We start from the raw sequence: 23,798 nt of genomic DNA, 5'->3' as shown, positions 1-23,798 counted from the left end.
TTTCACGCGTATTCTTTATCCACGATCTTACGAATTTGAGCGCGAGCGTCATTTCTCCAGAGAGACTTAAAACGTCACTCGTGACGATTTGTTATATTTTTCAATTAGCTCCTCCTACTTTATATATTTACCTATTGATAGCAGTCTTCACGCTTGTTGAAATTAACGCAGCAGTTATCTGGAGCCAAAAAAAAAATAATCTAAAGAAATCATTCTGAAATAACGAGAGTTTATTCAGATCAATGAGCTGGTTATTTTTAATTACTACAAAATGTTGTTTTTCAGACTTTTAATCCGGAAAGTGATATCTGAAGTGACTCGAAATTATTTCTTCAGTTATCCGATTTTGTAAAAATCGATCTAAGCTTCCTTCCTCTATTACAAGATTTTATAAATATCTTATCAAACGGTAATTCATTGCAGAGACCTGCACGGGCCGAGTTTTTCAGGCCCGACCCAAGCCCGGCCCGGTTTTAGAATTTTGAATAAGCCCGAAACCCGGCCCGAGTCCGAGTACATAGTTGGTTTTTCGGCCCGGTCCGGCCCGGCCCGTTACATGCATTAACCAAGCCCGGCCCGGCCCGGCCCGACACATTGAATGAATTGAACAGGCCCGGCCCGGCCCGGCCCGTTACACGTAGTTCAGTTGTAATTTTTATACTTTTTTACATAAAATCAATGATTTGAATTCATATTGGCTTTTGCGTCGTGTATTATTCATTTCTTTTGATAATTGTTCGTCACATTTGTTCTTAGAAGCTTATACTCATTTAAATAATCTTTCATTTGAACTTTGGATTAAATGAGAATCAAGTTCGGCCCGGCCCGGCCCGGCCCGTTAACTTCCAAAATTTTAAAAGCCCGACCCGGCCCGGCCCGTTAATTTCCAAAATTTTGAAAGCCCGACCCGGCCCGGCCCGATACAATTTTCAAAAGTGGAAAGCCCGGCTCGGCCCGACCCGATCGGGCCGGGCCTCGGGCCGGACCGGGCTTGAGCCCGGCCCGTGCAGGACTCTGATTCATTGGGGATCTCGAAGTCAAGAGGCTTTAAATACCTCGGGGATTCAATTATAAAAGAAGGGAAAATAATGATCGGTTGAGCATAGTTGTATGGTAGTCTCTTTCCAAATTCCTCTCTATTTGTAAAAAGGTCGTTTCAGCACAAGAACGAAATATTTCCCATTCTATAAACCATTTCGGTGTTATACAATGGGAAATATTCCGTTCTCCATTTCACTTATTAGTGCATGCGCTGTGTGCTTCTAGTTTCTTGATGCGTCAGCTCTCTCATATGTTCCGACACTGAGCATTGCCTAATTACATTCTACGATGAAATTGTCCATTGTCAGCGAAGCTTGCGAGCATAATTTTAAGAGGGATAGATTTAATTTTAGAAGTAGGAATGGAGAACGGTTAGTATTTACTTCACTCCGACTCATAGCCCAGTAAAGAGCCCCTCCCTCCAAGACGTAACCTAACGTTTAAATTATCTTATTGGCTCACTTAAACTACGTTTTGATGACGTTGCTGACGGGGACGGCGAAAAATACGTAATTCCTTTTTGCTTTTGTGGCTATGAGCTGCCTCTTCTTTCATATTCCTCCGTCCCGTTTAGGGGTCCGGGACTTTGACGCGCGCCCAGATTACTTTGTTCTCCATCCCTACTTCTAAAATTAAATCTATCCCTGATTTTATGAATAGCAAAACGCGTAATTTTCAGTCTGTATCCATTGACGTTTTAGCGTTCCTGATTTAAAAGGACATCATCACTTTTTTTTTGGTCTACAAATTTTGAAATTCCTGACATTTTTTGGAATTGAGCGTGTTCGAATATTCGAAAGGATTAATACAGGTCATCTTAGAATATCAACACGAAACTGTTCAGTAACACCTCCACGGAATAATTATTCCAAGACCAGGCTAGCCTTGATCGACATTTTGAAGGAGACCACGTTAAAGGCAAAATATGGGAAAGAAGAAAATCTTTCTTTCTAAAAATGTGACGTCATATTGGCTTTTAGCTTCAGCGAAGGAAGAAGATTAATAATTTATACCTAACACTTTTATCCCCTATTCTGGGTTCCCTTGAGCTTCCATTCTTCGTTGGGTGAATGGAACTCGACGGGAGCTTCCCGGACTTTCCTGGACAGTTTTTCGCTAGAATAACCTTTACTTCGTAGACGAAAAATTAATATTTGAAGGTAATACGTGTCTCTGCTGTTCTCTTTTTATGGGTTAGGCAGTTATTATTAAATAAAGAATAACTTGGATGTAGGCGCTTAAAATTTTCATTAAATTTAGGTGTAATAAATGTTACATTTTGTTTAAGAGTAAATTAATGATTCAACTCGGAGCAGACTTTTATATTTGATGGTGAACGCTCAATTCTATGTAACTAAGAGGGAAAGACACGGGGGTAAAAATTTGCCTTCCATCTCGCTTCTTGGCGCCTGCACTGTAAGTCTTTTTGTACCATGAGAATGCGCAGAGACGGCAATGTATGAACTCCCTTGTATGTTCGAATGCTGAGGGTTGCCTACCCCTTTCTTAACATCGAAAAGATCTATCAACCATTCCATAAAATACTTGCTGACAACTCACCGGACAGCGGTGGGGCCGCCATCGTAAGCTATTTTCTTCTCGCTAAGAGGCAACACCAGATGGAGTCCGCCTTCATTGCAAGCCAGTGGCTTGTCAACTCACATTGCCTCACATTAGTACGTCTTAGCGCGAGGTAAATCAATTAAGAAGGCCGCCCCGGAATTAATGGAATGGTCTATAGTTTTCCAATTCGTCGCCATATTGAAAAATGGCGGTCACACATATAAAGCTTTTCTTTGGGAATTCTTTCGTACAGTTCAGTTGCGCTTGTTCACCTTATCCTTAGACGGGTATTATGGATTTTTTGCTTTAATATGTCACTATCGTTCAAAACAGGGTCCAAAAAGTAATCAATAAATGTCTGTACTGTACATTAAACCGGTCAATTGAAGAATAGTTCATTTGATTAATAATCTTTGCTATGTTGCCTCCCCCTTTTGGGAGACTTGTTGTTATGTGCTAACATGGAAGCTTTCTTTTAATCAGTGGGTTTCGCGAAGTTTTCGAAGTTATGACACATTTTTGTCTGATTATATATTTTTAGACAACTTACCATGTGTTTTGGATTTCATAGAACTGTATTTTAAACAAATACTATAGTTGACCAAATTGTCTGGCTAAAATAAAATTCTATAGTCTGTGTAAAAAAGGTCACTAGACTGGACTTGAGTTAGTAAAGGCCTGTCCTGACTGACACATTTTGCGAGTTCGCATCTTCGCTTTGCTTGTTTGCAAGATCGCGCTACTGTCCACATTGGGTTTTCACTACTTTGCGTCCTCACCTCGCGAAGATACAAATTTCTTGCGACTAGACCAAGAATTTTGCGTCTTCGCGAGAAAATCACCAATCACAGACGAGAGGAAGGCTGGGGCGATTAGTTTAGTTTTTCTCTTCGGATAACGTCGATGGAGAAGGGCAGATGGCGCAATGATTGCTCAAACTTTATTGGCTCTCAGAATGGGAAAAACAAAATTTTTGCGTGTATCAGAACAGAAGTGCAAATATTTCTCGTGATCTGTTGCGAAGATGCGAGTAGACGAAGGCGCGAACACGCGAGCGCGAGTTCAATGTGGACAAAGCTTAAGAGTATTTGTAGGCCAATAATGATCTCGCGACGTATATAATTTATTTCAGTGATATAGTATGTCAAATTATTTTCGAGCTTTTTCACTTGAAATTTTAAAGTGTATTTGAAAATCTAGCGACAGTTTTGAAGTCTAACGAAACAGCGTTAGGGAAACACTTCTTTAAATTCTGCTAACATTATTTAATTCTCTTTTACATTCGTATCTCCCAACAAAAAAAAATATTTATTAATTTAAATTTATTAACGAGGTATCCTTGAATCTACATTGTTAAATGGCAGTAAAAGGTTTTGTCGAAATTGTGCAGTCTTTTTTCGAGTAATGAAATTCTACTCAAGGCGTGTGAGCTACCATGCAAGTGGAATCGGTTTGCGCCAACGCAGACGGACTTTTATTCAGTTTCATTAAACACAATTAAAACTGAAAGGTTTTACGTACCCTGGGTAACTTAAAGAGAACGAAAGAATAAAGAAAATCAGCCAGAAAAACTATACTCTTAATAAAAAAGGAGGTCGCAATTAAACAAGAGGAAAGTACTTACCTTGAATTGAAAATGATGCCTGGAATAGAAAGAACTGAATAATAGAAGATATTGACAAATAAAATTTCACAGGGAGTAATACCGCAAAGAAAAATGGTTCGTCTTGAAATTTCAAGAATCTGATTTGATTTTGCTAGCACTGTTCAATTTAGGATGAACTATTCGTGTTGCAAAATGCATTTATATTCTTTTAGCGCATTGGATTACCTTCAAATTGTCAATTAAAAGAAGTTAAGGCAGTTTTTCTCCTATTTTTTTCGAAAGAACATATAAATTAATCAATACCTGAGATGCAATAATGCATCCATCTTCAATACTTAAGAAGTTACGATCAATTACGTTTGCTTTTAAGAGCGTAGGGCTTTAGTCTCTCTGGGTGGCGGGTGACGTCAATGAGCTATTGTTTTCAATAAAAAACGTATTTGTTTAAAATTATCGTTTTTAATATTGTAGCTACTAGATACCTGGTTATAAACACTACTCATTACACTGGGTTTTCCTTATTAGTCTGCCATAAATTAAGGGGGATGTTCTTTTGGGTGATTTTGAGTCTAAAATGTAATTTCTATGACATTTTTCCGTCCGCGGGCCACTGTTCTTGACTTATGATTTAGTTGTTATAGGGGTGACCCCTTAATTAAATTAGGAATAATTGCCTTTCAGTTTCTTGATTAAATTTAAGGGGTCATCCGTAAATTACTCAAAATATTTTTTGAAAACTGTGGCCCGGAAGGCACAATGTCATAGAACATTTTCGACTCAAAATCGGCAAAAAACATCCCCCATAATTGATGGCAGACTTATCAGAAACACCCTGTATAGTTAGAACTAAAAGCGGGTTATTTGCTTGTTTGATTGGAATGAATTTCATTTCCGCCTTCAGAAAGTTTAAGTAACTTAAATGGCTTCTATTGTCCAAGATGGGGCTAGATTAAAATACCTTCTTGGTACTTAAGATAAATCTAGAAAATTTCAGGAGGGCAAATATTCACATGGAATATATTTGTCTAGGAACGATGCAAGTTCCTTTAATTCCAAGCAAGGATGTTTTTCTTTTCTCCTGAAAAACATTAAGCGCTTCTATTACTCTAGTCTCTTTCTCTTAACGAGCACCGAATCCGTGTTCTCAAATTAGGGATCTTTTTCTCTAGCTTATTCAAGTAGTTTCCTCAACATCTTTCTTCCTGGGCTTAGACAACTGCCTATTTTATCACTTCCTATTAATTGAGAGAGCAAAAGGGTGGGTGTAATGAAACTAGATATTGTGAGCTAACTGTCGCCAGAAAGAAAGGGAACTTTCTGGGATTTCTGTTTTTTCCCCAGCATTTTGTTTCTTTCCTTAAAATTACACCTTAATGATTTTATCTACAAACGAAAGATGTTTTAATTAAGATAGTGTTCTTCTTCTTCGCTTTTTAGAATTACTTTAAAATTGTCTATGATATCAGGGATAGATTTAATTTTATAAGTAGGAATGGAGAACAGAGTAATCTGGGCGCGTCAAAGTCCCGGATCCCCTTCCACGGGACGAAGGGTATGAAAGAAGAGGCGGGTCATAGCGACAGAGGTAAAATGAAACTACGTATTTTTCGCCGTCCCCGTCAGCAACGTCATCAAAACGTACTGTAAGTGAGCCTCTATGATAATTTTAACTTTTCGTTACGTGATGGTGGGAGGGGCTCTAAACTGGGCTTTGAGTTGGACTGAAGTAAATACTAACCGTTCTCCATTCCTACTTCTAAAATTAAATCTATTCCTGATGATATGAAGTTGGAAAAGATCTGGAGTTAATGTTGCTATGGCTATTTTTCTTTTTACTTCATCTTAGCTTGATGACACTTGCATTGAACCGTGTATAAACGCGCAAGATGGACTCTAACCCTTTAGTCGATAGTTATCACTTGCTATAACACGTTAAAAACGTTACAGAATTGGGACTTAGCCCCGTTCCAACCAACTGTAAATCGTCATTATATAATAATGTTTTATATAAATTAAATAATTCTTACGCAAACCCCTAAATTTACGTTCTCTGTGAATTTCTGTCAGTAAACACAATTAAACATACTTAATTGTTCGTTAAAAGTATATTTTGCACCGAGAAAGCTACTCTAAGAGATTTGGTTTTATCGCTTTAATTCATTGTCCCGTATCTCCGACAAGTAAAGTAAATAAGCTTCCTATTCACACTTCGAAAAGGCCAACTGACTTTAGAACCAATTTTAAACTTTTCCGGAATAGAACTCTATAATAGAGTGGCCACATAGTGGGCCACTCAGGCAGCCTGACGTGTTTACGCCTCCTCTTTCATAGTCAAATTATAGGCGCTCAATTACCAAAAAGGCCAATTTAAGCCCCAGCTACAGTCTTTCCAATCAAAAGGTCTTTGTCTGTTCGGAAACGAAGCTTCCGTAACACCCTTTTCTCTGTCGATGCCGAACCATTCGCTCGGCTAAGCGCGGAATTCGCTTATCTATACGGTATAGAGGAAGTAAATTGACGCAAAGTTAACAAACTAGTATATTATTCCATCCCATAGAAAAAGACCGCAGATTGACCCCTAGATTTTAATCTAGTCCAGAGAGACTCCGGTTCAGAGATTTAGGTGACATAAAATTCAACTTTCACCAGCCAAGCGCTCGATACTTAAAGCCGATATACTCTCGACAAAATACATATCTCTAATGGCGTTTAATGATCACGATTCACGAAAACCATTCCCTACATTCGTGCTTTTCGATTTGATCCTGCACCATCTTCGTGTAATTTAAGATCATGAAACTAATTTAACATTTCTGAATTCCACGGGCGTGATTGCTAAAAATCACTCGCATACAGGATTATAATATGAATTATAATCATATACTTTTCTAGCTCTGACCTAACCCTTGAATTTAATCGATATTTATCGTTTACCATTTGATAACATCAGGGATAGATAGACTTTTTTAAGACGGAATGGGTAACAGGGTTATTCGGGTGCGCGTCCTAGTCCACGACCCAATTACCCGTGACGGAGGGGTATGAAAGAAGAGGCGGGTCTTATTTTTGTTATGGCGTTGTATGTATATCCGGGTCAAATAAACGTCGTCTGCCCCTTCGTCTGCCAAGTTGGAATGGGTTCGGATTTTAATTTTTGAAATAACATTGTTTAAAAATGGAAGTTATACAAGACATAGGGCTTGCAACTGAAAAAGAACGGGGAAGACCCAAGAAAATTAAAAGTGAGTTAGAATTGAGTAAAAGTCTTCATAGATATTACAGCACGAACAGGTTTTAACCAAACACTAAGCTCACAAAACTCCTGACCATTCACTAAGCCTTGGTTAACTTCATCAAATTCGTTTACAAAATCATGAGGATAGTAGAAATGATTGGCTTAAGAAAGAATTAGGGAACACTTTCCACCTTTACAGATGTACTCCAAATCCAAAACACCGGCACCAAATTCACTAACTACCTTTTTAATTTGCTATTAAAAACAATTCCCGAATAATTACCGGACCCTCGCATTTAGACGGCTCCATTTTGAACCCCTGTGAAGACGCTTATCTGTACAACCATAGCCCACTCGATCCGCGCTCTATAGCTATAGGGCGAGCAGCTTGCGGCGTCACGCGCGTGATCGAGTGGGCTATGGTACAACGCAAGAGGGGTCGTAGTCATGGCGACAGAGGTAAACAGGAATTACGTATTTTTGGCCCTCCCCGTCAGCAACGTCACCAATACGTAGTTTTTGTGAGCCAATAAGATAATTTAATTTTTTGGTTACGTGTTGAAGGAAGGGACTATTTACTCGTCTATGAGTCGGACTGAAGTAAAGGCCAAACATTGTTTATTCCGTCTTAAAAAAGTCTATCTATCCCTGATAACATAGAAATAGGATAAATTGTTTAAAAATATATACTAAACTAGCATTAAAGAGACCGGCGTTGCCTGTCAGTCCTTTGGTATATTTTTGTTAGTTTCGGCCCACCGGACGATTATACAAAAAATTTGTCAAATCGGTTGAAACGCGCGGAAGTTATTCTAAATGTTTTACATTTCTAGCAGCCATTTTTCAAAATGGCAGCAGATTCTAAAAATAGTACGCACCTGCTATTTAGGAATAGCGTTTCTACAAAATTTAAGTCTTCAATGTAAAGAGGTTTGGGTAAGGCGTTGATTATCAATCAGTCAGTCAGTAAGATCAGTCAGGACATATCAATTAAAGTTACGATTCAGCGTATTTTTAATATAGGAAAATGAAGTATTTGTGAAATTCCGACAGTTGTAGCAAATATAATTTCGATTTAATTCAGTTCAGCAACTGTGTAACGGTAGGCGGTGGTGTATACATCCTTTTAAAACGTGTCTGCCGGCTAAGGCGACAACTCTTACGTATGACAATGATGGTACCTGTTTCAACAAAAGTATACACTTTAGCAAGCGTTTGAAGTATGTCGCGAGATTAGTTTATCAGGCATTGTATACTATGGATGGAATGAACGTTATATTTTAAACCCGGGAGATTTCCCATCATCTCCTAGGATCTCCTTGATTAGACCATCATTTTGAGCCTCCTCTTCGTTAACGAAACGTTAGTCTGAAAATAAAGAATTAAAAGCAAAATCCTTCGGAATTTTGAGAATTTTCCCTCGTTAAGAGATGGAAAACTAATAAAGGGTAGTTGAAATGTCAAGTTTATTTCGACTTTGTACCCAACGGTGCTAAAAGCTGCAATTTCTAGTATATAACGTATTTTGGCATTCAATAAGAAATCGTCCAGTTTTACATTTAGTTTCTTGCTGTAAACATGATTTGTGTAACTTCTATACTTCACCATATCACTCATGATCAGTAAACTACCAAAAATTTCTCTACAATCGTGAACTTAACAAAGATAAAATCACAAAACGTTTGCTACACTTTTATTGAAAATTCATCTTCTGCTTTGGAATTTGAAATCCAAACCCGGCTTCTTCAATTATTGTTTCCAAATTAATTTTGTAACATTATTTTGTAACGGAAGAGAATTTCCTGTGTGATGTTTTTTCATTATATTACACAATACTGTTTCTCGTAATGAAACATGATGATATTATACACCTAAAATACTGCTGTAAAGCGTAGTTTTCACAGTGCAGACAAATTAATTTAAAATACAAGTGATTTCTGTTGAGTCTACCATAATGTAATGTGTGTTGTTTGGGTTGAACTGAATGGAAAGTGCTAAAGAACAAAGGCTCTATACAACATTTAGTTACAAAGATATGGGCTCCCAAACATTGATTGGCAACTCAAACAAGGAAATAATTGACCTTAATTAGTAACATGTGTTACTAATCTAGCACATCTTGTAATCTTCATTATTGTACCTTTATCTAGCAGAAGTGTACTATTAAATTACTAGAATTTTGTGTACGCTTGTAAAGTAAAGCTAATTCATAGTGTCACTTCTGCCCATTTGGTTGTGCACTTCTGCCCATTTGGTTGTGCACTTCTGCCCATTTGGTTGTGCACTTCTGCCCATTTGGTTGTGCACTTCTGCCCATTTGGTTGTGCACTTCTGCCCATTTGGTTGTGCACTTCTGCCCATTTGGTTGTGCACTTCTGCCCATTTGGTTGTGCACTTCTGCTAAATAAAGGTTCAATAACGTTCTTCGATTGAATGTCATTCAAACTAATACTTCTAAACAAGATGGGAAAGCTGATATCTCTTACTCCTAGCTTTGGGAGCCTATATCTCTGTAACTGAATGTTGTAGATCTCATGTTCTCTGACATTTTCCACTCACTTTGTTGAAAAAAAAAACATGCCCTTTAGTTTACCAGAAATAGAAAATGGTTAGTCATTTCATTTCACGTCCAAGAGGCAGCCAAATTACAATACTTTGTCACGTTCGAATAAAAATTAAATAGCCAAGAATGAAACGTAACTTTCTCTCAATGAAAAAGCGATATTCAAAACCTATCACCAGGATCGTGCAAAGAAAGACTTTTCGTTTCTACTTTTTCACAGTCCCATTTTAATAATTTCAGATAGAAAAATTACTTTATTGTCACTTGGCACATAATGGCCACTTTGTTTTACTAGACTTACAGTAGAAAAATCCTCGTTCGAGTTGACGCGTTTCACGACTTGCGCCTGTTTCTCCTCCACCAAGCCGCACTTAAAAAGAAAGATTTTCCGCGAGCACGGGGCAAGACGACGGTATTAGGAGGCTTAGTTGGTTACTTCTCCTCCGAAGTGAGGTTATATATCATATACTTCTGTCAACAAACATCGACGTGAACCACACTTTATCTCTTTGAAAAATGTGTCAATCGATTCTTCTCCATGGGGAGCTTTAAAATAGATACGTGACACTAAAGATCCATAGATAGATCTTTGCTAAATGTCCCTCATCTTAGCCAAACATTTTTTCACTCGAAAAGACTTGTCATCACTCAGTTTATATTACTCGAACTGCTCCGTATGACCGGGGATAACATCCAACAACACGATATTGGGCTTCCTTGGAATTCGGAATCCAAGCTGAAGGGGCATTAAAAGCGGCGCTAAATGATCATTCACTTTTCCGCGCGAGAGAACCCAGTTTCCGATCTTATCCGGCAGTGGCGAATCACGCTTCGCTTGAGACGGAACGGACCAGTCTTTTTCTTTCTGTCCCAAAAAGTTAAACAAAACGAGTCGTACTGAAAAGATACGTCAAGCGAGGAATTAGCTTTTGAAAATTTATCTTCAGGGTGATTGCGAAAAGGCCAAATGGGTTTTAAATATCGTGTCTTTCCGCTAGTAGATTTACCACACGTTCCTTACAGTCGTTCTATAGTCAGTTGGCACATTGTTACTTACAAATGTCTTTTAAATTTATACTCTTATTCATTGCGAACTAATCGTGGTTCTAATGAAAGAGTCACATGTCACTGTAATCAGTTACGAGAACAACTTATCTATAGGTTTTCTGTGGGTTGTTTCTCACTCTAACAAAGAGACTATACGGTATTGAACCACCAGACTGATACATTACAAATCCCAAGGTGATGATCATTACAATCACTATAATCTAAAGTAGATTGCTCAGGGTTCGAACTTATGAATAACGAAGCAATCACCTAAAATTGATAAACCATAGTCTATCACTTTCGGTTCAGCCATAAAAAGAGTCGATCACTTGAAGCTCTATAAATTTTGTGGGAGAACGGGGTATCATTTTAGTTCGAAAGATGACAGTGATGGTAGCACCGTAAGCCTTGCCGTGGCAAACAGGATTCTAAATTGCCGTATCAATTTGATAGATGGCGACATGATGTGTGCAAGCGAATTACCAATTCGTGACGTACAATACTTGAGACTTAAAACAAGCTGGTTTGATCCGTGTATTAGAAACGGGTGGAGCGATGTAATCCGATTTTTTCACTAAAACATTTTAGGAGTAACAAAAAGTGGATATTCAAATACACAAAATCATGAGTTAATAATATGTTAGCTCCCTATAAGTTACTCGGGCTCCATAGGCGTAATGTATCCAGCGATTTCTTCTCATTTCGCCCGCGCAAGGAAAAAATCCGAATGTTGCGCTCTCTCTTGTCGAAAAAAATCCCGCTCGTACGGCTCCTCTAGACCTCTACCTCGAGTCGTCGGCTGCTTTTTCACCAAGGGAGTGTTTTAGTCGTGAATGTTTTGTTTTAAGAATTTAACATTAAATTATGGCATTTGTGTCAGTAGTGAGACAAAAAATGCAGGAACTCAATGCATTTTGCCGATATTGATAAAGAATGCTAAAGATAAGAGTTGCTATTGAAACCAGAAAATTATACAACTGAGCTAAATCCAATCCACTGATCTCTAAACTGTTTTCTTAACCGAGGCTAGTGACTCAGTGAGCGAAATAATCGGCTGCTTAAATAGCTCCGATATCATTGGCTAGCTTCCACTATACGCGCTTCCGGGGAAAAACCGGAAAGAAGAGTAAATAAGATTTTCGTTCACGTGGCGGCCGCAGAGCGTCGCATATAATTGGGAAGCCGGCGGTGCGGGAGAAAACGCTGGAGTATAAAAATGTATTGCCTGAGTAACTTATAGGGAGCTAACATATTATTATAAAAAAACGTCTTGGTTTGGACCAAGGCCGAAAAAAACAAACGATATGTGTGAGGTTTATCATTTGACTGAAGTTCAGATATTGCAATTGTTTTAGTTATTTTTATCCATTTAATCCTTAATCAATATTAAATTCAATCAAATGATTTTACTGTTAATCGATCTAGTCCCTCTAAATTAATTGAAAAAATTACATATCTACGCTTTTTCAAGAACAATTACATTTTCCGAAAACATTTTATCATGAAATTAATTATTTTGAAGGGAGTACGTGTTGAGCTATCAACATAGAATATTTGAAATATTCTATTGACTTTCTAAAAAGAGCAAGCGAACTTTGACATAATTCGAAAGGAAAATGTAAAAATTTAATCGAAATGCTACATTTCTATTGTCGCCTCTATGAAGAAAACATTGCACTGCAATTTTTCTCTCCGTGCTTTAGAATTTCTTGGTCATAACTCAGTCTTCATTTGAAACGTCACCACCCCTTTCTACATTGTTGGCGCTACTTGTACACCGGTTACGTATTACGCGTAATCATTTTAGCACGCTTAAAGACCATTTCGGAAAACACACAGGGGCGAGGCCACCATTGGGGTATTATCCCTCGCACCAAGGGTCACCGCCAGACGGAGTCAATTCGCTCTGCCTATAGCGGTGCTTCTAGGCGAGAGAGAGAAGACCCCAATGGCGGCATCACCCTTGTGTTTTAGTTTCTCTGTATGTAATTTCTAAAATGGTCTACTCACTTACAAATGTACACAAATTACACTGAGTGATCGGTCCTTCAGGCGCTAGTGAGTGACAAGCCACAACCATAATCATTCATGTACAGGAATGTTTTATAGTTTTAGGTTATTAAGGTTGGCGGGCAAGTCCGGAGAGTCACTAATGTGAAAAGGTTTCGAACTATATGGTATTATTGGCTGAGTGTGTTGCGACGGCTCAGATGACCCATACACTTGAACCACTGGTGCTTTTAAAAATTTTTATATAGGGAAAATAGAGGAAGGGGGGTCGGAGTAAAGTGTGACCTTCGCATAACTGGTAATGAATAATGTGTATACCCATATTATTTCCGCATGAAATGAATATAACAAGTCATTGGTACTGAGAAGTATTTCTTTTTATGTAATCTTTACCCTTACCTTTGGTTATATCAGAAGTAAGATAAGGGACTAGAAGTAACGAGGTAACCAAACTCTTCACTTGGTGATGGAAGCGGCATAAAATCGTCAAATTTGTTCACTAGTGCTAGGCTCTATTACCAATGCTAGGGCACTTTAATTCTAGTCCCTTATCTTACTGCTGGTTATATTTATACCGATATTGCCGATATCATATTTTTCCTGTGCTACAGAGAGCCACCTACTAAACGAAACCACACAGGATAAGCATTGTTGCTTTGTCTCAAGAAGACGACATTAGTTTGAGAAAAAAAGTTCTTTATCATATTTTCTCTAAAATCAGTCTTCTCAGAAACTTACTACAGATTTAAACTTTTTTGGTGCAAACTTGAAAATTTGTTAAGCCAGCAACAATTAAAACTATGCCCGTCAAGGTGCTTACAAGTTAGTGAGCAACGACACGAAATCCCTTCAAAATAATTAATTTCATGATAAAATGTTTTCGGAAAATGTAATTGTTCTTGAAAAAGCGTAGATATGTAATTTTTTCAATTAATTTAGAGGGACTAGATCGATTAACAGTAAAATCATTTGATTGAATTTAATATTGATTAAGGATTAAATGGATAAAAATAACTAAAACAATTGCAATATCTGAACTTCAGTCAAATGATAAACCTCACACATATCGTTTGTTTTTTTCGGCCTTGGTCCAAACCAAGACGTTTTTTTATAATATCTGTCACTTCAGTCTTTTTGTAATTAAAATTTGAATAATTTTATTTTTGCTTTACCGTCATACATTTGGGGTTGATCTATTTCTAATTGCTTAAAGAAGTACTTAAGTATCGTTAATTACATTTAACTTATATTCAAAAACATTGATTTCGATAAGCAAATAATGTTGTACTTTATTTATTAAAGAAGTTTAAAAACGACGGTATTTGAAATATGGACAGTGTTGTCGAGATCCAGGCTAGGAAATAAGACAGGTTTACAGGTCAAAAACCAGTTTATTAATAGCTTGGACCACTTTTTTTATTCAAAACGTGAGGGTCACTGGTCCCAATGACTAGTTTATTAATTCCTACTTTTATTAAAAATTGATATGGGGACCTCTTTAATTATTTTCATTTTAACATAAATTTTGACTCCATGAGTCCAGTTGTGTATACAACCCTAAGCTGAGAGAGATTTTTTTAGAAGAGAAAACGACCACAAGTCCTGGGACCAGTAGAAAAATAAATAGGGGAAGGGTCACTGGTTCCGGGACCAGTTTCAAATTTAAGACATCAGGGGTCACTGGTCCGGCGGACTAGTTCAGAAATAAACCTTATTTCCAAGCCTGGTCGAGATCAGACCAACAGCTTCCTATATGTAAAACCCCCAATACTGCCAACGGGAGATGTCATACTAAATTATACTTGCCATAAATTATATTATATTATTATGCTTGCCATAAATTATCAGGACTCGACACTGGACTTGAAACCTAGTTCTTAAGCTGACTTAAGGACTCGAGGACTCGATACCAATTAAAAGACTCGACTCGAGATTCTATGAGAGCTTTTTTAAGGACTCGAGACTCGACTCGAACCCTAAAAAACTGGACTCGCACAGGCCTAATTAAAATTTAAATGGAAAAGTTTCATTTTGACACATTCCTTACCCTAAAATTTTGTATTTGGAGCCCATTAATGTATTATAGTGATAATGTAATTAATTTTAGTGTTAAATAGGAAAACATTTAGGCTGAAAGAACAACTCGCGTAGTTTGATCTTATTTTATTATTTCAGTTAAGATTTATCTAAAGTTACCCAAAAAACGTATTGTTTTCGATTAATTTCACGTTAAATATGGTTATTAAGTTGAAATTAACGGCTTATCTTCTTTTACTAGTCTTATTTCTGTTTATTAAACGAGTTTGAACAAGAAATTCTCCCTAGCTGCAAACTTTAGAGGCGTGACTGTTTGACTCTTGCGGAACTATCACTATTTTGCCCCAAAACTTTTAAATATCGCTCCTTTTCAATGGCTCTCTTTTCAAAATGGGGAAAAATGCTTTTAAATGACAATTTAATTAATCGTAAGAATTAAACAGGAAAGTGGAGGCTGGGTGAAAGATAAGTGTAGTTTTAATTTTAATTTGTTAGTTTAATTATAAGGTATCCATGAATTTACCCAAAACATTCGTATTTTGGGTTAATTTCACATTAATTATACTTGATCGAGTTTAATTTAACGGCTTATCTTGTTAATCTAGTGTGGATTTAGTTTATAATACAAGTAGTATGCGCTTTTGATATATTTTAATGATCATTTAAATTAATTTGAAAGTGAAATAGGAAACTACTGTGGCTGTACGAAAAACTTGTGAGGTTTTAATCTTAATTTGAGCGTGGTTCGTGAGAGTGGATTAAGCTTAAAATTTATTTGAATTTTTTTACCCTAATTGCAATGTTTAGTGCAGTTTAATATTTTTGCCATATATTCATCATTATGGTACCCTAAACTTTTGAATTTCGCGGCAATTAATGTACTTTAAAGATAATTTAAATTAACTTAAGTGTGAAATAGAAAATATTGGGCTTTACCAATGGCTTGGGTAGTTTTAATCATAATTAAACAGTTTATTTAAAAGTTATTTGAGCTTTTATCCAAAAATGTATATTTTGGTTTAATTTCACGTTAATTATATTAAATTGAGTTAAAATTAACGTAGGATTGTGTTTTGGCAGTGTACATTTAGGTTATAAAATGAGTTTAAATGTATGCATCACCTTAATTGCAATTTTTAGTGGAGTTTTCGATTCTCATTTTACGCTAAACTTTTGAATTTCGCGCCTATTAAGGTACTTTGGAGATAATTTAAATTAGATTGAGTGTGAAAGAGAAAACATGGGGCTTTACCAACGGCTTGGGTAGATACAATCTTAATCAAGAACATCATTTAAGAGTTATCGGAGTTTTCATCCAAAAAATGTATATTTGGGGTTTAATTTCACGTTAATTATACTTAATTACGTTGAAATTAACTTGTCGTCAGTGCTCATTAAGCTTATAAAATGACTTTCAACAATTAATTCACCTTAATTCTAATGTTTAGAGGAGTTTTTGATTATTTCCAACACATTGCGTTCAATTTTTATCCTGTGCTAGGTTTGTGGTAAAGATTATCTATACAATATGTTAATGAATGATGTTATTCTATAGTTTAGCTTGAATACCAGTAATTAAATCAAATACCTATACAATTCATAGCAATTTAAACCAATAAAGAAACGGCAATGTGGACTGTGGAAATAGCAAACAACGTAACCCTCCGTTTCTAACGTGGTTACGTTGAGAGAATCTGTGTTGTAAACCTGAAAATTATTTCACTAATTAAATTATATAACGACACTGTCCTCCTGCATTAACCAGTACCACTGTTACTTATTAATTAAACAATCGACTGTTGGTAACAAATAGTTTATAAAATGATAACGTAACATGACTAACATCACAGTATGACTGATTCAATAGGATCAAAATTGTTTTAACGAATAATCTGGTCCTCTACATTGGTTTAGTTTCAGGAATTATATCACACACCTTCACAATTAGTAGCATTTTAGTGAGATTAACAAATAATGAAACCGAGTATACCTGTCCTCAAATGAGAATGTTGAAGCGCCAACAAACAGTCATGATGAATACAGTATTAAGTTACGTAGCGTAAAACGGTAACCTAGGCCCTAGGGTTAGGATTTGTAGCATGAATCGAAGCAGACTGCGTATTTTTGTAATTCCAAATTTCCAATCCAAAACAGTGCTGGAAATAAGCTTTCTTATAATCTTTAAAAGGAAAGACACTATAAACACTATATTACATAGACAAACTAAAACTTAAGCCTTGGCCGTAAAGAACGTCGAAAAGCTTACTTTAAATGATATAAAAACCTCTATTAACTGTAATTATTTACCTGAATTACTTTTCTAGACGAAAATTCGACCTGATAACGACGTATTTCTTATTAAGGGTGCTACAGTTAATTAGAAAATACATATAAAGGTGCTCAAGCTCGGATGAAATACCAAAGTAATTGGTTAGGGTCTACTGCTAAGAAATTAGGAAAATCAGCAAGAAACCCAACATTTGAAATTTGTCAACGTAACTTGTTAGCACCCACAAACCTAGGCCCTTCTAGTTGTCAACGAGAACGAAATGAAGAAATAGGTTTAAGCGCGCTATAAGGTTAGGCTGACTTCTGACCCAAAAGTAATTTTTTGACGTACTATCTTAATTAGTTAAATTACAAAAATTAGAATTCATTAATTAATAATCGAAACACGTAAGTTTCCCATTTAAGAAATGCTTGTTAATTTAGGAGTATTCCGAAAACTAACTTCGCTATACTTTTTCCGTATGGCCTGCCACAATTGCCTTAAAAAACCGAAAATTTTTTAATGCTTTTTCTATGGGACGCTAACCCTAAAAACTGTGAATTTTCTTTTAACATTACGGAAGGGTGTCATGTCATATCTACAAGGGCCTACCGGCCCTGTAGAATTAACTCATGACAAAATACAATTCTTTTAATCAGAAAATAAGGAAAGTAATTTGGTCTGTGCATAACCCTTTAAGACTTGGCTCCCTGGTACTAAATGGAAGAATTTTTACGAACAGTGTAGGTTAAAATACACATGTACAAAACAATGATGATTGGCAAATTCACTAGTAGAGTAATGCTTGTAAAAACAGCACATCAGAAAGAACCACAAACAATGCATGAAAAAACGCATTCGAGATAAAACACCATCAGTATATTTCTTTCCATCAATCGATAAATAATAACTACCCTTCTCCGATGTATAGATATTGAGCAAAAACATCGTTGTACCCACGCGATGTTTGAGATAAGTTCTAAACTTTGTAAATGAGAAATCGAATTCGATTTCATTAATACATTTCTACGTATCTTATGGCTGTTACTTCGCGTTTTCTGTAGGCCTTGCGCAAAGGCGGAAGATTCTAAAAGAACAGAGGAACTAGACTGAAATTATGGAACAAAGGAATAAATTTTTGAAATAGCGATAGCTTTTTTTTCTTCATCCTTAACCATCAAGAAAAAATAAAAAGAGATGGGTTGAAATTGCCTCGGCAAGACAAGAAAAAAGGGGAAGATCTTAGTGGTGGGAAAGGCGCTAGCAATCAATCAAACCCAACTCGTCTTTCTTACCATTTTTGGTCCTTTATCGCGCCACAGTTCATCTCATTCTGAAAAAGCAGCGAGGTTAAACGTACAATCCTGTTATCTTAACGAGATTTCCTCTAAAGAGGACCAGTTCACACTCTAAATCCACGCGGACATTTAATTTAACTAGAATAAGTTTATTTTATAAAAAATCATAGTTCTTAATGTGGCTTTGGTAAAAACATTTCGTAGTGTAAACAAAGAAATAAGCTTCAATAAGACTCCTACAAGATAATTTCCGCAAATATTAAAGGTATACACAATGCTTTATGTATAGGTGCGTCTCAAGAACTGTATTTTGAAGTAGAAGTGTTACTATTTCCTGTAGTAATGACGGGGTGATATCACGTGACTATAACCGTGGATAGATTCAACGGAAAAGCCGATACACATTCCCAATGCGCTGATAATGCTACGAAATTCACGCATGCCCAGTAGAGTTCTATTTGATATAGGCCCCGCCCCTACGTTACACATTGTATATCACTTTAATCCAAAACCAAATTTGCTAAGCAGACCTCAGGATACATATGCTACTGGAGCGTTGGTAATCTTTTCTATGATTTATCAGAAGTTAGCTGGAAGTTTTCCTTAAAACCCAATAGCCCCTTCCAAAAAGTTTTGAAAAAATGTTCTTAGTCTGAGTCAGTTCAGTTCTTCCTACAAACAGGAAGTAGTTTGCCGGCATAGCCTAGTTCAAAACCTAGATAGGACGTTTTTTAGCTCCAAGTGCGCATGCGTGAAGAACATAAACAACAAGATGCACAAGGCAGTCAAACTTTTTGGAAGGGGCTATTCTTTCTATGGAGCCCTGCCATAGATTTGAATATTCAGTTTGCAGAGATGACGTGCTTTGTATCTGAAATAGACATGCCTAGATGAAACATTTAGGCTTGTTTTATGGGGTGTAGTGGTTGAGTGTAACTCGAGAAAGATATTGTTAAAAATCACGAAATCATCGAAATTCAAAATTTATTTATACCCATAAGTGCTCGCAAACCTTTACCGTTTGCCATTTTTCTCAATATTTTATTTTTACCTGTCATAATGAGGAAATAATAACTCATCCATCTGTTACTTTCGGTTTGGAGCATTGTTAGATTTTTGTTGTACGTGTGAACAGGATTTGAAACCGTGCTATTCCCTTCATTGTACCTCACACATTTTGGGATGAACTCTATATCCACCCTTTATATCTTCTAAAAGAAAAAGAAGAAGGAAGAAGAAACATTTTTTCTCTTTTTTGTGGCTTGGTGTCTGGGAAGCCGCGCGAATGCTTAGCTCGCGATACTCGTCGATTCCAAATTTGCCCGAAAGAATTCCGATAGATTTCTATTCCGTCCCTTTCTTTCAAACCCTTGGTAATCGACATGACCCCAACTAGATAATCTTTATCGAACCACGCTATTCCCTTCGTAGGCTCATCGCTCGCGTCTCCAATAACGATCTATACCTTCTATATATCCTCCGGAATAGCAATGTTTCGCTCCGGAGATTGGGATACCGTTTAGATGGATGGCAAAAAAAGGCAGGATACAGATTTAGAAACTATCCGATACTGTAGTTTGGGCCCTTAAAGGTGTTTCTTAATAGAGGAACTTCAGCCCTGGGTGGAAGAACATTGTATTGGTAGATGACACGGGTCATTATGTTAAAGTTCGAAAACTTGAGAGAGGAATTTCAAACTCTCTAAAATTGTGTGAAATCGCAATGGGGAAAGATGGGGTGCAAGAATGGGCAGTATTGAACATCTAAATGGAAAGCATAGACTTTTTATTAAATGCACTTGTACATGAGCAAAGGTAGGGAATTCTTATTGTGTCATAATATCCCTTTGTTGACGTCAACATGACCCAAGAACAGCGAGCTTACTAAAGAAACCGCCCATGCACATCGCGAAAGTTGCATCCTTACTCAACAGAGACACGGAGACGAGGATTTCCTGTGTTGCTTTAATACTTTTTTCTGTTAGAAGTGGTTACAGAATTTATTATTCAGAGGCGCATGACCAAAACCTCCAGTAAATTTATGATAAAGTAGCCGTTACGCGTTACCCGCGACTTCGTTCACGTGGAATTTGTTTTATTTTTAATTGCATATTGCAAGGAAAAAAGAAAACCTGATACACAACAGAAATGCAAAACGAATAGAAGGGCAGTCAAAGAAACCCCTAATAAAACAAAAACGTACAGAATAAATAAAGATAAATATATAATAATAATATACGTCATCGTATGGGAAACAACAAAATCAGAATAGCAAAACGAATAGAACGGCAGTCTAAGCTAAAACCATTAAACACAGATGGACTAGAATGAAGATACCACTCGACGTTCTTTTAGAGCAACGCCTCATGAGCGCCACGCCGAGACCAAAGTTGAAACTTTTCGACTCAAACCATAGCCATAACATGATCTATGAATCTGAGTTGAAAAGTTTCGGGACTCTCCCGCTAGGGGCGACGGCAGGCGATGCCAATAGAAGAACGGGGATTTTAGCTTATCATTCCAGTCATACGTGTTTAATGGTCTTAGGTCTAAGAAACACAGCCGGAAACAAAGTAAAGGAACTACTGGGCGGGTTAAAAAGTATCCTATATGTTGAAATAAAAAATCACCTAGGTTGGTTCGACGTAATAGAGAATACACTTCGAAAATAAAAACAACGTTGAAATGTTAATAGTAAAAACGTCAATAAGGAATGTACTAGAAAACGTTGAAATGCTCCCACGGAAACGTATGAAAGAAGAAAAAGTGGGAATAGGAATTTGAGATAATAGCTCACAAACATCGAAATAAACTGACGGAAACAAACCATCAGGATAAAAAGTATCCTATAGAGCTATCTCAGTTGTGAAGTCAGTGCCTAGGTAAAACGTCACGGGCTTAGCTTGGGCAGTGGGCGGCCATGTTTGCTACCGCTTTAGTTCTATGGGCAAATAGCATGGGTGACGTCACACTAAGGCTTCTGAGATAGCTCTATATGTCGTAGTCTACATCCATGCCAAATTTCACTCAAATCCGTTCAGCAGTTAAAGCGGATTGAGTAACAAACATCCAACGTTTATAATATTAATAGGATATAGTTGGATGATTTAGTAAACCTGAAAGAACTGATGGTTATCGTAATACTATAATTTATAAAATTCAAAGCAAGTTGAACGTATCCAGACGATTTTTTTCCCATAGATGACATAATGGCATGTTAGATATGCGTACTTCTTGTAATGGATTTCATATCCCCCCACGTAGATACGCTATAAAGTTACGTAATTTAACAAGTAGACCGAGAAACCGGAAGGGGAAACAGCGGAAAAAACGCGATATAGAGCAAAACCTTTGTCCGGTGGCTCCGGTGATCCAAACTCTTATAAAACTGATCCTTACACGCGATTATGAACTATTATATAGTGATAGATACAACATTTACACGCCATATAGTACCGGTCAATACCTAATGATTTGGAAAACTCGGTGTTTAATTTACCTTGTAAACTTGGGTATATAATAAATTGATTATTTTTCTTTTTTCTCTTTCTTGTCTATTTCAGTTAGTAGCGGTAGTTTCGGTCTTCTTTATTTGCGTCTCAATCGTGTCTTTCTGTCTGAAGACGCATCCGAACATGCGCGTCCCTCAGATACTGAACAAGACTATCTCCTACCCGCCCAATGTGACGTCGTGGACGCTGGACAAGACGAAAACGGAAGCTCACGACGCTTTTTATTACATCGAGAGCGTGTGTAACGCGTGGTTCTCTTTCGAGATCACGATCCGCTTTATCGCGGCTCCTTCCAAGCTGGACTTTGTCCGCGACCCCATCAACGTCATCGACTTCATCGCCACCATGTCCTTCTATTCGGACATGCTGCTCCAGAGGCTGGCTTCCGACCTGGAGAACGCCGATATACTCGACTTCTTCAGTATCATTCGAATTCTTCGACTCTTCAAGCTCACGAGACATTCCCGGGGTCTCAAAATTTTAGTTTACACCTTCAAGGCCAGCGCCAAAGAACTTTTCTTGCTAGTTTTCTTCCTCGTCCTCGGTATCGTTATTTTCGCTAGCCTCGTCTACTACGCCGAGAGGTTACAGGTAAACCTTAAACGTCCTTCCCTCACCCCTAGTTTCACTAAAACCTTAATGATAACCTAGTGCGCGACTTCATCAGTGGAAGTTTAAAGTTCGTGTGATTATACAGTAATTTCGCTCTTACACGATACACATATTTAATAGACTGTTATCGTCTTCAGTCATCTATTTAATTTGACTATCGATTAGCTATAACAGTGCGTTGGTGAGGACCTACGAGAAACGCTGATCGAATTTTCAAATTACGTAAGCGACGGACGTCCCGCCATTAAAATGTCGTATCAGTCTAGTATCCGTTTAGTTCCCTGTAACATATACCGTAGGGTATGGTGTCTTGAAAATGTCGACAGCAAACCCAACTGTCTGTGATACCGGAGACATTTTATGGTTCTACTGAATTAAAAGCAATTTCTAGGCCGGATTAAGTGCAGACCTATTCAATTTGACCGAGAATAGAACAATACAACCTATTTATAAAGCCAATACAGTAATCTATTGTTAAACTTCGACGATGCATTTGTAAACGTCATAGATGCACGAAACAGTATATCTCGGGTTGCGGTGACCAAATGCAGAATAAGACAAAAGTGTATCCTATAAATTTGTGTTTTATGTTCCACTCTCCTGCATGTCATTCGTAAAATGAATTTTCGCGTTATATCACAATCATAGAGAGTTTAGGAAGAGGGATAGATTAGCTTTTTCCAAGGCACGTAAAAGAACGTCTTCGTGTTTTAAAGATGTTCATCCTATTCCTAATTTTTGAGTGTCCGGAACCAAATTGGTATTGTCATATCTTCGAAACATTTTGATAAAACAGGAATAGATGAAAACATTGCTTTTAAACCACTTTCCAAAAATCGACACCTTACCTTAAAAATCAGAGATACACTTAAACTTCAACTCCCTTTTCCATATTCTCTATGTTTGCCTTTTGCTTCTCAGACAAAGCGTAGCTACCGCGTCGAATGTATGCACATTGTGTGTTATTGGTCCAAATCAAAGTGTTTAGGTTAAATCCTGCGCTAAC

General features: G+C 37.1%; 2 protein-coding genes and 2 long non-coding RNA genes across 11 annotated transcripts in view; 2 read left to right on the top strand and 2 right to left on the bottom strand.

The window, feature by feature from the left end:
* Positions 1 to 23,798, top strand: part of LOC149610608 (potassium voltage-gated channel protein Shaw-like) — a 519,915-nt gene that overhangs the window by 19,581 nt on the left and 476,536 nt on the right.
* LOC149610624 (potassium voltage-gated channel protein Shaw-like) overlaps positions 1 to 23,798 on the top strand; it is a 227,563-nt gene that overhangs the window by 157,786 nt on the left and 45,979 nt on the right. For all 8 annotated transcript variants that reach the window (XM_089859341.1, XM_089859339.1, XM_089859337.1 and 5 more), the window contains one exon: positions 22,232 to 22,771. In XM_089859341.1, the coding sequence (XP_089715467.1) occupies positions 22,232 to 22,771 (540 nt within the window). The remainder of the gene's footprint in view (positions 1 to 22,231; positions 22,772 to 23,798) is intronic.
* LOC149610626 (uncharacterized) lies at positions 8,500 to 11,078 on the bottom strand. Its single transcript, XR_016376741.1, has 3 exons — positions 10,310 to 11,078; positions 8,702 to 8,813; positions 8,500 to 8,626 (listed from the first exon to the last, which is right to left on the bottom strand). It is a non-coding gene; the product is annotated as an uncharacterized LOC149610626 (long non-coding RNA).
* Positions 15,214 to 17,741, bottom strand: LOC149610625 (uncharacterized). Of its 2 annotated transcripts, none has more exons than XR_016376737.1 (4): positions 17,410 to 17,741; positions 16,871 to 17,258; positions 16,691 to 16,824; positions 15,214 to 16,621 (listed from the first exon to the last, which is right to left on the bottom strand). It is a non-coding gene; the product is annotated as an uncharacterized LOC149610625 (long non-coding RNA). The 2 variants fall into 2 exon arrangements; XR_016376736.1 differs by having other exon boundaries at positions 16,691 to 16,809; positions 17,093 to 17,258; positions 17,410 to 17,722.

This window comes from Phalangium opilio, unplaced genomic scaffold (assembly GCF_054372755.1).
Source record: "Phalangium opilio isolate 3A_F unplaced genomic scaffold, DU_Popi_V2 ptg000329l_1, whole genome shotgun sequence".
NCBI classification, from domain to species: domain Eukaryota; kingdom Metazoa; phylum Arthropoda; class Arachnida; order Opiliones; family Phalangiidae; genus Phalangium; species Phalangium opilio.
The sequence above is the reverse complement of the archived record's forward strand: the minus strand, read 5'-3'. Positions and strand labels throughout refer to the sequence as shown.